General features: G+C 37.5%; 1 protein-coding gene across 4 annotated transcripts in view; it reads right to left on the bottom strand.

Annotated features, from left to right (window-relative positions):
- Positions 1-5,198: 5,198 nt before the first annotated feature.
- usp53a (ubiquitin specific peptidase 53a) overlaps positions 5,199-14,928 on the bottom strand; it is a 30,867-nt gene continuing 21,137 nt past the window's right edge. For all 4 annotated transcript variants that reach the window (XM_086165606.1, XM_086165608.1, XM_086165607.1 and 1 more), the window contains exons 13-17: positions 13,407-14,184; positions 12,343-12,404; positions 7,290-7,356; positions 6,482-7,191; positions 5,199-6,359 (exon numbers count right to left, since the gene is read on the bottom strand). In XM_086165606.1, the coding sequence (XP_086021732.1) occupies positions 6,283-6,359; positions 6,482-7,191; positions 7,290-7,356; positions 12,343-12,404; positions 13,407-14,184 (1,694 nt within the window). In that variant the 3' untranslated portion in view covers positions 5,199-6,282. The remainder of the gene's footprint in view (positions 6,360-6,481; positions 7,192-7,289; positions 7,357-12,342; positions 12,405-13,406; positions 14,185-14,928) is intronic.

The raw sequence follows: 14,928 nt of genomic DNA on the forward strand, positions 1-14,928 counted from the left end.
CTGAGCTATTGTTACGAGACATGAGGTGTCTGGCAAGATGCATTTCATTGACAGTACTTTTAAATGTATATGAAGAAGGAAATGTATATGACGAAAAGTAAAATTTAAAGTCTTTCTTTCTCAATGACAGACACCTTAACAGCTTAGGAGTTTAAAATCATTGAATAGCTCTACATGACTGTTTACATTTTAAATTTTGAATCACATGGCAATTTACCAAGCAGGCTTCATTAGATGAACAACTATTGAATCAATATCAAACAAAAGTCTGCCAAGATGAGTCTTAAGCTACACAATATAAAATATGGTAGTAATAAAAGCATGTCACCAGCAAATCAAACTCAAACTCAACCTCACATTCTACCTTGACAACTCATAATCATGGGCACACCAATTTCTTTCAAAGAGATGGTCGCTGATGTTATTTCAGAAAAAAAATCAAATTGAAAACTTACAGGGTTTTAGCAATTAAAAGACAGGATATGATAGAAAATTATGTACTTGGGTAGCAGCACTAAAAGTCCTTACAAGGTGGTCTTGGAGCAAACCGCTCTTTGCTTTTGGGACAACCAGCAAAAATATGGATTGTACAGTATTTATCCATTGAAAGAAAATTGTTACACCGCAACAGACATGATTCACAAGTGACTTAGAAAAGGGTAACTATAAGCACGTTATGAAAGATGGCAAGTCTTTTTTCTGAAATTCTAATTCTGTGTTGGGATAACTGCTATTTTCTGATATGAATATCTATATTTCTAAGCCCTATGTTGACTGCATCTAAACTCAAAACTATGTTTGGCAACAGAGATCATATCAAAAGTGAAAATCGATCTGGTTCTATTTCACAAATGTGAAGGACTAATGTCAGGATTCAATTTATAAAATTATAGTAATTACATAGCGCATCACAGTAATTATCCCCAAAATAAATCAATATTTATGTGAGATAAAACAAAAATATGGATGAATATACAACTCAATGCACACATAGAGAAAAGGTTTATGGTGTGACACATGACGCTCAAGCACTCCAAACACCTGTGCCACACCACCTCTCAATAAAACATGGTATTGGCATAATGTAACAAATCTCATCATGGGTTCTACTGGTGTGGCACACCACCTCCACGCTAGCACTGCCAGAGGAGAAAAAGTGTCTTGTTTTACTTGATTTTTTCACTGTTTGCCAAGAGACAGCCCTTCCCTCTCAGCCTTGTGCTATCGTCTCGCTGCACCATGCAGTCATTATTGTGATTCTGTTTCAAGCAGGAAACTAGAGGAGACACATAAATGCAAGTGGCGGAAACTGGCAAGCAAACATCAGCAAACAACCTCAAGAGGGAGTGAAACAAAACCAATACATTAATGCCCCCTAGTGATGCACTGTGATAGTCAATAGAGATACTCGAGTTAAAACGTTACATGTGATTATTACATTCTGAATCATTCAAATTATATTCAAGCATGTTTCTCTATGCAGCTTAGGATAATTTTATACTAAATGATCCCAAGAAAAGTACTTGCTCAAAAAGAATTACAACCATAACTGTCTGGGATATCACAGTAACATCCAGGATGCTGTTGAAAAGTAGCTGTTGCCACCAAACCACCCTCCAGCTTCTTCTCTCTGTCCTCTATTAAGCCACCCTCTCAAGTCTGAAAATTTGGCAAATCCCTGGAACAGACTACACCCAACTACTGCTATATTTCTTCAGCTTCCTCATATTTAGGATTCCACGGACCTCACAGGGTCGCAGCACCCCCCCCCCCCTCAACCCCCCTTCATATTTTAAGTCTTCCAAAGCAATCTGATTTCACACTTTCTTCTGCCCCACATAAGAGGGCCTCTACACATAATCCTTTTCCTACTGCTTGTCATCCTGACAAGAAAAGAAAAGCCCGGTGGCTGTGTGGGTACATGTGTGCTCCATGGATGCACAAGCACGCAGCAGGCCAGAGGGTGGTCTGCTTTTGCACTTTACAAAACACAGTATAAACAATTGCCTTTTCCCCATTTACATAAATTGATATCAGATAGTAGGCTGCATTGGCTCCTAAATTTGCCGGTATCAAATATGTCCATAATGTTTTACACATATAAGTATGAGTTACATGAACTGTTGATTTGAATCTAGTGCTATTTAACACTCAACCACCGGCTATTTAAAGAAAAAATAATGATAAAATAAATGGATACAAGTATAATGTAATAAATTCCGAATGAGTGCATTTAGCATGCTAATCACTTTGTCTTAAAATATCCGACGTTTTGTTGATGCATTTATTTATGTTATGTATTTATTTGAGAGTGAAGGGATATCGCAGTAACCCACCATTTCGCTAACTCAAAAGAAATGTAAATGACGGACATATCTAGATTATTTGCGGTCATGAAATTCTTTTTTAGTGGGATCATTTCCTTCATTTATGTATTTTCGGTTAGCGGAGCAATACTGGGGTTGAATTGCAGAGGCTGCTTTTATACGGATCTTGCTTCCATTTAGAAACATGAGGAGGCATCAGAATTAATTGGACATACGTGTACAAAAACCGTTGACCTTTGAAAAGTTTCTCTAAATACAACTGCTTCCTGAGAAGGGGTAGTCGATCTTTGGAATTGGGAAAATAAATTCACATTGCTCACCACGGTCTTTCTCTGCCGTCGATGCTTGTGGGCTGAAATCGAGCACTTTGAAACATTTTCTACCAAATACTTGAGACGGGATGTCTATCTCCTCCTCCAACCGAAAGCGGGAAAAAAAAATCTTCGTGGCTGATAATTTTATTTTTTTTTCTGTCTGGCATTTTCCTATTCCTGTTCAGAATGAGTAAATTCTTAGGTTGTCCTTTTTTTTTTTTTTTTTTTTTTTTTAATTGTATGATTTATGATAAGCCTAGTCGGAAAAAAATGTTTAGTGACCACTCGTATCATCGCTTGCCTTTTTGGGGGGGAAGGGAGGCTTAAAGAAAACAAGGTTTTTCCAATTTCCGTAATCACTGCTACCTTAAAGGTGTTCTGTAAATCTGATCTCAGCTCACTGCTGTTCACACATGGCTGAGGAGATGATGTGATTTTCTCCTTTTGGAAAAGCAAGCAGATATTTAGAACCGCTTGATGTGTCTAACTATCAATTGTTAAAATAACCCTCATGCCAATGGTGACCTTTACAGTCTAGGGCCAAAATCAAATACATCCTTAGCAGGCAGTGGTTCACTGGGCCTGGGGCCAACTGCACCTGAGATAACAGATATATTTTTATTTCAGCTGACCAATTCACCTGTTTGGTTCATTTCCATAGACCATCAAGAATTCAATACAGCAACATAAGAGCATAAAATGATGAGCACGATCGCCGATGCAACTGATAATGATTTTTTTTTTCCTCACATGATGGTGATTTTATAAATAACCATAAATGTCAGACACCTGATTAGATGGTGGAAAGCAAATATGCCTAAAACACACATCTTTTTTTTACTGATAAGAACACCAAATCCCCGAAGTGTGTATGTGTGTGTACTGATGTATGTATATGTACAGATTCAGAGAAGGAAAATCCCCAGACAAAATTAGGAAGGCTGGCTGGCTGACTAACAAAAAAAAAAGAGTGAGGAGATAGCATTGAGCAGGGTAAACAAAAGGGAAATTTTTGCACTTGGTAGGTTGACATGGTGAGAAATCATATATAAAGAGAGAGGGAGAGAGAGATCTAGAAGGGGAGGGAGCAGTAGTGAGAAAGTTAAGGAAAGAGTAATGAGAAAACAGAAGTCTGAATCTGACAGTAGGGCGCTGAGCTCAGCTGATGGTCCCTAATGAAGTACAGCAGCTGCAGAGGAGGAGCCCATACTGACAGACCATGTCCCACTTTGACGGATGGGGGAGTAGACACACACACATACACACGCACACACACACACACACACACACACACACACACCTCATGTGCATGCAAAAGGATCGTTCAGATTTAAGGGTATCAAAACTGTGATTGACATGCCATTCGGTGTGGAGCAGCATACTTCACGGCTGAGGGTAGTCGATGTTCCGGATATATATATATATATATATATATATATATATATATATGGTATAGTGCACATTTACCCTTTTCCTCTAGTGAGAAATGGATGAATCATAATTTGGTGTCAGGATTATAATTTTCCTTAAGCTTCAAATGATGTCAGTACTGTCCACACATAATGGCAACTTTTTTTGAATGTTTTGATGAGAGGAGTTTCATTTTGTTATTATTGCACCTTCATTCATGCAATTTGAATATCAATGACCTTCAGTCAAATAATGTGTATAACCCCTTTTTGAAAAAAATATTCTAAATTGGTTTCAAAATCCTTGACTTCCCAAGTGTTTAGTCTTATTTCTCTCCTTAGATTTATCAAGTTCATGGCCAAATATTACAAGGGAGCCTTCCAAAAAAGGGGAAATGAATGAAGATGTGCTCATATTTGTTATTTTGGACCCAAAAAATTTAATCAATCCACACTAAGCAGGTAATCTTTGCAGGAAATCTGTAGGTCTCACAATCTCCAAATATTAACCCATTTATGTCAGGCCATGAATGCTATTGAGGGAGGTTAAATACCTGCATTTTCACCACTGAACAACAACCAAGGAATTACATTTATTAAGAGTTTGAAAAGCTATTTTAACAAAGAATATAAAAAAAGAGAGCCTGATGTGATCCTGTGCTGCTCTGTGACACAAAATGTTTTCAGTCTTTTCCAACAGCAGCTTTGCCGATGGTCTTGATGACAGAGCCATATGTTTCATTTTATCAGGAATGACCTTTCTCTTTGTGGGTTGCATCAAGTAATTGCCTGTGAATTTTACCCATCTGGTGGCACAGAATGTTCTGTGGTTGATAACCAAAGGTTTAAAATGCATTTCATGCAGGTCATTTGCGTATGTTGCAGGAAGTTTAAAAGGGTGTTTATTATTGATTATTTCTGAGCAGGTACTATCCATTAGTAACGCAGCTCTGCAGGCAATATACGTATGGCTGGGGTCCAGCTATGGGCTTTCTGGCGCTTTAAAAATGCAACAGCAGAGGGCAGCAAAGTTCTAAATTCTGAATTGACTATGCTAGTGGGACGTCAGTTAATTAATTTAAGTTTATCTTAAAGCGATTAAAAAATGAGTTAATGTACAGAATAATCAGACCAGTAAATTGTTTTGATATTAAGTAAAATGTTTTATTTTACAATTTATAATCAATAAAAAATACATTTCAAAAGTTTTAAGAATTGTACAAATCATGGCTCTGATTCAAACTTGCTATAGAAAAATACAAAAGGCACCATCTGTTGCACATATCAAACATTCTGAATCAAAGGGAAAATATACCACATTACACTGCATCTATTTATTTACACTATTATTCGTACCCCCCGCCGAAAAAAAAAGCAAGCACTGTCCATTTTTGGATGACGTTTGGTTTAGACTTGCTGTTAAAGGAGGTCAAAAACTAAAAATAGAACTTCATACACTTGAAAATTAAGAAACTTTAAATCCATTAGGACTGAAAACAGACATTAATAAAAAAGAAATACAGTGCAAAGACTAAGCAACATGCTGTTAAATTAGTTTTCTTAACGATTCACTGTGAGGCTTAACAGGAAAGATAGAAGGCAGATGTTCAGGTCTTTTGTGAATGTCCATACACCTCAAGGTTTAATGTCATGTTACTAAATGTCTCCTTTGGGGGGCTGCTTACACTTATATTTACAGAGATCCCTGGGATTCGTTTTCAAGTCATGTTAAAATTGTTTAATAAGTAGCCTTTCGTCTGAAAAAAAATCAAAAAAAAAAGTTCTGTTTCTAAGCCTTGTGTGCTCTTGAAAAAAAATAAGGGTCGTACATTACTTTTTACAGATACAACTGGATCAAAAAGTACTAACACTGAAGGGGGAAAACAACAGACATGTTGAACCTGCAGAAAATGATTCTTCATATATTAAAGTGGCTTGTGTGACACATTCATTACTGACTTGAGTCCAAACAGACATGTTTTAAGCTTGTTGCCCCCCTGTACCTTTCCTGTATGCAGTATTTCGACGTAAAATTAATTCCTAGTTACTTCGAACCTCTGCCATTCTTATATACATATTTTACAATATTTCAGGACCAATCTCTTTGGCATCCAGCATCAGGTTAAACATTATGTCGTATCAAATTGAAGTCTCTGCAAATCTCTCTTTTTCGCAATAAAACTATTAAGGTGCAAAACACTGCATCCAGTCACATCCAAGGTGGGCTCCACATCATAAGAAACCATGCTCATCAAGTCCTTTTGGAGTAACAGGATTCCACCTTGCCGCAGACTTTGTAGTCGAATAGCCTGTAAAACAAAAGCCAAAGACTAAACAAATGAAAGCATTAAAGATAAATAAAAAAAAAAAAACAGAGGCAAGACATTCAAATATTATATTAGAAATGTAAAAGAGTGTGAGCATTGGGCACCTGATTCTGATTTGCTTTGGGATGGCTCTGGGGGCGGAACATCTGGTATAGAAATCCCCCTTCCATCCACATCACTGTCCCCAGATGATGCATGGTCCTCTGCTTTCATGTACAAGGCAGGTTTCTTATGGTATTTGGCCCGGTAAGTGTCTGTCATACAGTTATCCACCGAAAAGTAAGTGGTGGGGAGAACCGGATCTGTCAGCATATGGGATGCTGTACTGTCAATGTAGCTGGGTTTTGGACTAGGCAACCTCTCATCACTCTCACTTGCTGACAGATCGTTCCTATCCTGGTCTGATGACCCCGATTTTGAGCTGGCATCAGAAGAAAGTCCATATTCGGCAGGTGTCTCAATCCAGCGACGAAAGGCAGTGTGTGAGAGGGAAGATGTGCCATTTTTTGGCTCGTTGTGGGGGCTCAATGTTGGCAATTCCAATGGTTCAGATTGGTCAACATGATTACTGGCAAAGGTCTTGGGGGAGAAAGATGGAAGATAGCTGTACAGAAAGGGCTCTCTGTTGGCCATAGAATCTTCTTGCTCAGAGAGGGGCCCGGTGAGGTCATCAGAGCTATTCCATTCAGAGCTGCTGGTCTTTGTTAAATAAGGAGGCACAGAGCTGACTGGGCTGCCATCCACATTTTCCTCTCTTTCACTGTCCAAACCATTATTTTCCAAGATTCCAGGAGTGTAACGGAAGGCCCTTCTTCTATTACAATGCAAAAGCACAAATATCAGTATTTAATATCCTTCTGTCAATGAAATAAAAACATAGACCAAACAAAATGCTCTGTATTCATATTTTACCTTTGTAATGGCAGACCAGACAAGAAATTTGAGCCTTGCAGATCTGGTAATTTTCTGCCTTGTTCACCTAGACAGCAATGAAAGATCATCAGCACATTGCACATAACATGCTCATGGTCATTGCAACCAGATGGTCAAAACTGATGCCACAGAACATCTGTCGTGAGTTTGTATCTGAATGCTGCTCTTATTTGTATTTGTATGTGTGTGTGTGTGTGTGTGTGTGTGTGTGTGCACATGTATATATATTTATATATATATATATGTGTGTGTGTGTGTGTGTGTGTGTGTGTGTGTTTTGTCTCTCCAGCAAAGACATGTTACCTAACAGGGGCCATAGAGAGGCCCTCTTCCTGCTGTTGGGAGAGGAAATATCAAAGCCAGTGGTCTGGCAGAGTGCCCTCAGGCCTCTTTAGAACACTCGGGCTGTCTGATCCAGCCAAAGAGTGTGGGCCTTCAAAGAGAATCTGTTCAGGCCAAGTTAACTTTAAGCTAATAGTTCTAAAGACACAATAAGAACCCAGCATGAACTCCAGTGGATGGTACAGTGGGTACCAGCATGATATCAAATGAGAGTTGAGTCTATCTAACCACCAAGGTCAGTCAGGTTATGATGTAATGTTAATGAATTGTGCTGCTACACTGCACATAATGATTACTTTTCAGATCTACAAAAAAACAGGTCCCTGGTTGGAAGTGGCAGAGATGGAATGGAACTAAGCCAAGTTAGCAGGATGGGTGTGATATACAAGGCCTGAGACAGACAACAGCTGACTAACAGGGCAAGGAAGAGAGTGAGTGGCTAAGGACCATCTGTGATGCGTCAGCATACTCTTTTTTTTTTCTGTACTCTCTCAAAGCATTAGTGGCTAAATCCTTTGTGCTGGCATGCAATTACGCCAGGGTCAAACTCCAGACTCCAGATCCTCTCCACAACACTATTGCATTTTTAAGCCCTTAAGTCCATGTGGCAATTCAACAATTTGATGCTGCTGATCTGCAATGTTGGCAAGCAACTCTAAAAATATTCTCAAAATCAAAAGGGGGTGCCATTTACAGGCCCTTCTTTTTTGGAAAATACCTTCATCTTTATGGTTAGCAAACAGCTGTCAAGGCACTGGCCGGAGGGGGGAAGCAGCCGAATAACAAAATGTGGATGCATCTGATTATATGATGTTGATACTCAAAGTATTATTCCAATATCAACTGATAAATTTTCACTTGATTTCTGAATTTCAGATGTAGGGATTTGCTATGACCCCAAACAGTTAATTACAAGTTTCTGGTCTCATCAACAGCTTATCAAAGGGACTAAGGTGTGTTCGCTTCCTTGACCAGAGAAATGTTCCACATGCTCGGACAACATACATTAGATTTTGCTTATTGTTGGCATGCCACTTAAACTGACATTGCTCAGCAGAACTATTTAACAGACCCTTGTTGATGCAAAAGCATAAAGAAAAGTTTATCATAAAAGGATGATCATGCATGTCTGTTTCTTCTGATTTTTCTTTTTTCTTTGTACTTTGAAATAAAATAGGTTCAAATAGTGATTGGTTTACTATAATCCGCGCAATGCACTATATTTTACTTTGAGTAATTAAAAATACCTTTCCCTCACATATATTACAGGAGATATAGCTCTGATCCCATTTAAAAATAAATTGATCCAGCTGACAAATGTGTAAGACAGGTTAAAAAATATTTTACAGAAAGTCAAGAGCAGAGAGAACAGTGACCTGAAATAAATTTTGATTACTTTCATGGAACCTATTGGAACCTTGCTGAGGAAAGAGAAACCACACAGTAAAGCATTGAGAAACTGTTCTTGAAGAATTACTTTACAGGTCTTTACTGTGACAAGACATCACCATTCCACTGCATTTATGATGTGAATATTTTTAATATTGCACGTATTACTGTCTCTCATGCTAAAGTTAGTCAATATGTTCAGCTTCATACATAAATCTAAAGCAAGTTTTTCAGAAGCAGAATTAACAATTGAAAATTTATTTCTATTTATTTGAAATGTAATTTATTAGTTGTCTGAATCCCACAATAATATATAACCTTCTTAAAAAACAACCTGTAGTATAACTCATTATTTAATGGCACATGCTTGTAAATACAATACATCTGAAAAAGTCACAATATAAATGTGCGTTCATCCCATGGCATTAACACCAAGGCTATTAGAACAGATACCTCGGGTGGCATCAGTAAGTTAAGCTGAGAAGCATTACTGTTCTCAACTCTCTTCCTCCTGGATAGATACAAGTGGATAACAAATCCATTTAATCGGATAAAGGATACAACACACCATGACCCTTTGCTTTTTTTCTGAAACTTCCATCAGAGGCATTGTTCCAGAAATGGAGACTTTACACACAATTTGTTGAGCAGTGTTTTTGACACTGTTGTTGAATATATATTTCAGACAAGTTGGTTAAGGACAGATCAAAAATGTATACATAATCAAGAACACACACTTCAATGATCGCTTCTCAAGTGTATTACACAGAATCTTGATGAAGTGTGCAGGACATACTGCAGCCAATCTTTGTTTACTGAGAAAAGGCTTGATTTACTGTCTTGATAGAAAGTTAAAGAGTCCGGATTTCCTGCCAATTTTCCTTGCAGTGTTGACCTTTCTAGCTATGACAGTCAGGATGCTCTACAACCATTTATTGTCCAGTCTGATATAACTAATTGAAATTTATTTGACACATGTACAAAAAGGTCATTGTTTATGTGACCAATAACTGCAACATTTGACACTAATGCTTAGCCTGTGACAAGAGGTTATTGTTTAACAGGAGGAGAAATTCACCTGCATCTCTTGATAAGCTAAAAATATCAAGATAAGCTGTTTTGTGCCCATTGTCGTTGTTAAATTGGCTTTTTAGTTACTGGTATATACACTACAATAAAATGTATTTTTGTTTAACAAATGAGGGGTCACTTCATGTAAATGTCCATTGGAACGTTTGTAAATTGGTGGAAGGATCAATATGACTGGATAAGATAATCAGGGGTGATGGTTAGAGAGGGAGACTGAACTGCCTTCACAGTAGAATCAACCTTATTTGGCAAGGTAGTGACATCAGTTGGTCAGAATTAGCAAGCATGCGATTCATTATAAAAATATGCTTCTTCATCAGGGTCTGTGAAATACTTTGATCTTCTTAAGCTCCTTAATGGCTAAATATAAATCATTATATTTAATTTTAGAATTCAAGACAAATAAAAAGTCAAGAACATGGGATTCGTTGCCGATATGAATACATATCTATATGCCAAACAGAGTACCTGGTATCACTAATAAGTGACTTTCGTAAAAAATACACAAAAAAGTACGTATTTGGTTTGGTAAAGGTTGACACATCTATATTTGCATGAAAGTACCAAATCACGTTTAGCCAAATCTAAATTGGAATGTAGAATGTAGATATGAAGAGATCATGATGTCAACTGTGCATCAAACAACCTTTCTCCTCCTCAATGAATATGCTTTGAGAAAGGATTAAACTTGACTGAATACCTGACAATAGAATACCATGGCTGAACTCAGACCAAATTTACTTTGGAGAAATTGATTGCAGCAAGTAAATACAAATTATAAAAGCAGGGCATAAATATTCTATGCTAATTTTATGTTTCAGGATTATGCATCTATCACCATATCAGCTACAGCCTTTTTTGTCAACACATAGAATTTACAAATGTAATCATCTAATGTAATCATCTAAATTATTAATCGAATTATTCATTAGATTTACAAGAAAGCGTTCATTTGACAAGTGCTTTTTAAATACTTTAGATACTATCAAAGTATGCAAACATCTGCTTTAAGTCTTTACATTCACCAACGATCCAAGTGAACCCCTTCTAAATCTATAAAATATCAACTCTCCTTAAAAAGGCAAAACAGGAGGAACACAAAGAAAACATTAATTTTAAAAAACATCAGTAAAAAACATTTGCGTTATAAGTCACAGTCACAGCTTCATCTAGTAAAGACTTGGTAACTTGCAGGAATGTTCATAGAAAATCACTGGAGGAGTGCAGCAAAGAACTTGACTTCCTAAGATATGTCTCTCATGAGTCATTCTGGAAGTGTAAATGTAAACCGCTGACAAGTCTGGTTAAGAACTATGAATGTCTTTTCCTGTTTTCTCAACTTTGCCACAAAAACTATTCTTAACCCTTAATAAATCTCACGATAAATAAGAATGTGTTAGACTGTTTTCATGTCTTTTCCTTGAAGCCCTTTGGGACAACAAAATACTTGTGCTATGTATTGTCATCTTATATGCCCAATCATGGCATTTTCTGGCGAGCTGAGCACAGCTGGGTGCCCCTTACAAGCTTACTCATCAGGCCTTCTTACTCTGGATTCAGTCTGTATATCTGAATATTTGATACATCAGAAAATATTTCTCCTTTCTATGAGCATTTTTTAAAACTGCAAGCATGTGCTTATGAAGACTGGGGGGTATCCGATCAACAACCTCCCACCTCCAGAATTTTCTGTAACATAAAAAGAATCAGCATTGCCACTTATAAATGTAACTCACACTTGATATCAGATCTTTGCTTTCAATTCAAGTTGAGTTTGAATAGGTAACTTTAAGATTCCATTCTGGAAGAAATAAAATAAATATTCTCTGTGGCCTTTTTATTCATTACGCAAGAAATGACACACACACGCACGCATGCATGTGTGAACACAACATGCCATTTTGGGATTTTAGGATTTCGCCTTCAATGACCCAAAACATGGAAGCCTAAACACGGGAAATTCCTGTCATGGAAAAGCTCTGTGAAAAATCAGTTAATTTGTGACCTATTTTCACAAATAGGAAGGCAATGTATGATATTGTATTTTACATGAATAACAATAGATATTTTTTAAGGAAATTAATTCCTTAAAATCAATTAGTATGAAATATCAAAAATGATATAAAAAATGCTGGTTTCCTCAAATGGTCAAATATTTCAGCCTACGTTAAGATATGTTGAAAGGAAGAAGTGCAAAAAGTGGGTAACTTACCAGTGCTAGACAGCATTATGTCTGTCTTTAAATCATCATTTCTTTTCTGGGAGAAGTGATCCCTAAAACACACAAAAAAAAGTAATGGATACATTCCAGAATACCAAAGGATAATCCAGAAAACGTTCTTGTCCTATACATAAAAGGAAGATTCTCGTCTTTAAAGGTGCTCAGTCATCCAAAGTTATGGTGAGTTCTTGTCGAAATCTAATTGTAGTGGCAATTGGACTTCAGTTCAGAACCAAAAAAAAGCCTCTTGGATGAGGACTGAAACATGTTCATGTGGAGAAATGCAAGTCTAATGTCCACTACTAGAAGATTTTGACAGGAAGATTCTTCTATATTTTTAATTTTCTTTCTTTTTAAATCAAGAAGTTGAGAAGTACCATAATTGACCCATAAGGGTGCAGGAAAAGGGGGGCAAATTGCCGTCAGTCTAAATCCATTTGTGTAATTGAATTAAAATCTCTGCATTCTGATTTACTTGAATGTGATGGCAGCACACAAACGCAGATAAACCTGATTTGTCCTTTTTTGGCATTGTTTTGAAAAAAACAACACAGCTACCTAAATTAAAATCAAGTGTTTACATTTTCATATATGTAAGGACTGAACCCATACCAGAACATCTTCACAGTATATTTACAAATAAATATTATTGTAATTGAGAATGACTTAAACAGTAACCTGTCAAGAGATGTGCCTGAATAATGCATTAGCAATGTAAGTCAGCTATCTGTTCCCTCTCCCCTCTGACTACGCAAGTTGTCAAACTAGCTGCAATCATTTTATCAAAACAAGTCAGACTACAAAGCTAACAAATGACAGTGCAGCATTATCAAGTCTGTGTAACTGCCTTGTGTGGATTTATGTGAAATGGGTCTTGCTATTCTTAGATTAGTTTGTTTTTAATGTTTAATTATTTAAAAATGGCAGCCCTTTTGGGATGCATAATATCAAATAGGATGACAAAGCAGGTTGCTGCTTCAAGAGTTTCAGAGAAGCGAACAGAGGCAAAATATTTTCTACATTGTATTTTGTGATCTGGCAAATAAAAGCTATACCTGGTCAGATCCAGCTCAGGTATTGGCCGCATGTCTTTGGAAGAAAAGTTTTCCACGACTGGTGAATCAAGATTTGCTGAACTGTTACTAAGTCTGTCACTGCTTTCATATCCAGATTCAGTTCGCTGGATCTTCCAGTTGTCACTGTGGACTTTGAGAGTAGCTATGCCTTTTGACCTATCCTTGTCGCAAAAGCCCACTCTGCTCTCAGAGTCCAGTGAGCTGCGGCTTCCGCTGTTTTCATGCCTCTGCTCATCCTCATAAATGGTCATCAGGCTCTTGGGTTTGCGCTCTTCCTGACCTCCCCATGTAAAATCTCTGTCACGAGGGGGTGACTGACTGTTTGGTCGCCTCCTGGGACTATGCTGCCAACGGTCTTGACTCCCAGCAATGCCAACTCCACCATTATTGCCACTTAAAACACTGTCCACATTTAGTGCCTCCCGCATTGGTTTCCATGGACGACTGGACCTGCCACGTCCGTTTCCACCAACTCCAGGGCGCTCCCGAGAGTCTTGGCTGCTGTCTGTATCATAGCCATTGAGCTGGTCTCGTCTCTTGCTGTGATGATCACTACTGATGTTGGGTGTGCTTGGTAAGACTCGAACCCTTGAATGAGAGCGGATTGGCTCATAAGAGCGACTGGAGAGTTGGGCTGGTCGGTCACTCCGAGTGGGACCTTTTCCCTGACTGCTGTACAGTCGAGTCTCAAAGTGTTTTTTGAAGCCATTTTCTGGAGGAGAACTGGAGCGGGAATAGATCCTTTCCTGACCAGGATCTGAGCATAAACAGAAGAAATGCCAATAAGAAGGGCTTCAAAGGCAAATTGATCTCAGAGAAAGTAAGTCACAGGGTGTATCATGAATGAATAATGTCATGAGAAAAGAACAATTTTTCATAATACAGATAATTGAACCAGCCTTTTTTTCGACAATTATGCATGAAATCATGTTATGTATATGAATCACCTTTAATAGAGAGAATAGGATCCTCAGGGAAAACAAAAAAATGGTGGCGTATATTTCAAAACGGTTGCTAAGTTTTGTTGGTTTTTTTTTTTCCTTTTTATAATAATTTTCTTTCTACATCTGATAGCTAAAACTTGGAATTTTGTAATGTAACTCATGAATAAATAAATAAATAATTAAATAGATCACTTTCCTGTAACAAAGTGATGCCAGTGTTGGCAACATTAAAGGTTACAAAAGGAAGAGAAGGTCAGAAAAACAGCATGTTACTGTCATTTATAATTGTAGATGACACAAAAAGGTGTAAATTATGACCCCCAGGAGTCAATTTTCTTTGCCGGTGCTGGAGTGTACATAAAGGTTAGATCCCATGCATCAACATTCATCTGATCTGAGACCATCACACACACATGTACACACTAAAAAAGTTGTGACAATTCAGAAAATGTAAATGAAAACAGAATTAAAGACTTGCAGATCTTGTAAATTGTCATCAATATCTGATATGTTGTTTTTGTCGTAATGAGAATGAAATACAGGCTAATGAGATATGC

Source organism: Fistularia commersonii, chromosome 19 (genome assembly GCF_037954325.1).
Source record: "Fistularia commersonii isolate RoL2024-O1a breed Wild chromosome 19, RoL_Fcom_v1.0, whole genome shotgun sequence".
Classification (NCBI taxonomy): Eukaryota; Metazoa; Chordata; class Actinopteri; order Syngnathiformes; family Fistulariidae; genus Fistularia; species Fistularia commersonii.